Source organism: Poecilia latipinna, unplaced genomic scaffold, assembly GCF_001443285.1.
Source record: "Poecilia latipinna isolate Pla-1442-1.1 unplaced genomic scaffold, P_latipinna-1.0 Scaffold4595, whole genome shotgun sequence".
NCBI lineage: Eukaryota > Metazoa > Chordata > Actinopteri > Cyprinodontiformes > Poeciliidae > Poecilia > Poecilia latipinna.
This window is the reverse complement of record NW_015117211.1, coordinates 13,707-14,431: the sequence shown is the minus strand read 5'-3', so window position 1 is coordinate 14,431 and position 725 is coordinate 13,707. Positions and strand designations below refer to the sequence as shown.

The 725-nt window shown below is 34.9% G+C and overlaps 1 protein-coding gene across 1 annotated transcript in view; it reads right to left on the bottom strand.

Moving 5' to 3' along the window:
- LOC106942835 (beta-galactoside alpha-2,6-sialyltransferase 1-like) overlaps nucleotides 1-725 on the bottom strand; it is an 18,296-nt gene that overhangs the window by 6,614 nt on the left and 10,957 nt on the right. The window contains exon 5 of the mRNA XM_015026179.1: nucleotides 49-150. Coding sequence (XP_014881665.1) covers nucleotides 49-150 — 102 coding nt within the window. The remainder of the gene's footprint in view (nucleotides 1-48; nucleotides 151-725) is intronic.

Below are 725 nucleotides of genomic sequence, written 5' to 3'. Positions count from 1 at the left end.
TATATATATATATATATATATATATATATATATATATATATATCTCACCTGACTGAGGTTGGAGGAAAAGGGGGCGGGGTCCCAGGCCACCAGAACACCTGAGCTGTACAGAGAACTGGACAGGAAGCGATGGTCATCAGATGCCATCACCTGGAAGACAAAAACTTTGTTAAAATCCTCTTCACTTCCTGCTGAGGGCAGATGCTTTTTCTACCACAAGATAAGTCAACTTGATTGCACTTCGCATAACAAACTTCACCTAAATGAGTAATACCAGCATGTTGCAATATGATACTACAAACTACACTGAGACCTGCAGAGGAGTAAGAAAAGATTCGCCTCTTTCCAGTTAAAAAAAATTATAAAGACATCCACATACTACACTGAAAACAATTGTGAAATCAAATAAAAATTTTAAAAAGTGAGGGATGAATCATTAATTAAATATTTTTATTAAACTGGCTTATTTGGAGTGTTTTAAGATTTCATAACATTGTTAACCTGAATACTGACATTGTAGCATTTGTAGTTCTACACTTTACCTTTGAAGTTCTTGTTGCAACTACAAACGTAAATTATTTCATTGGGATATATTTCATAGACCAACAGAAAGCAATTAATAGTTTTGATGTCGAAGGGCGACGATGTCAGTTCTTCGTCCCACTCCTTATGAGCTACATGAGTTTTTATCTCTAAACACTGAGGTTTATAAAAAGGAACTGGAT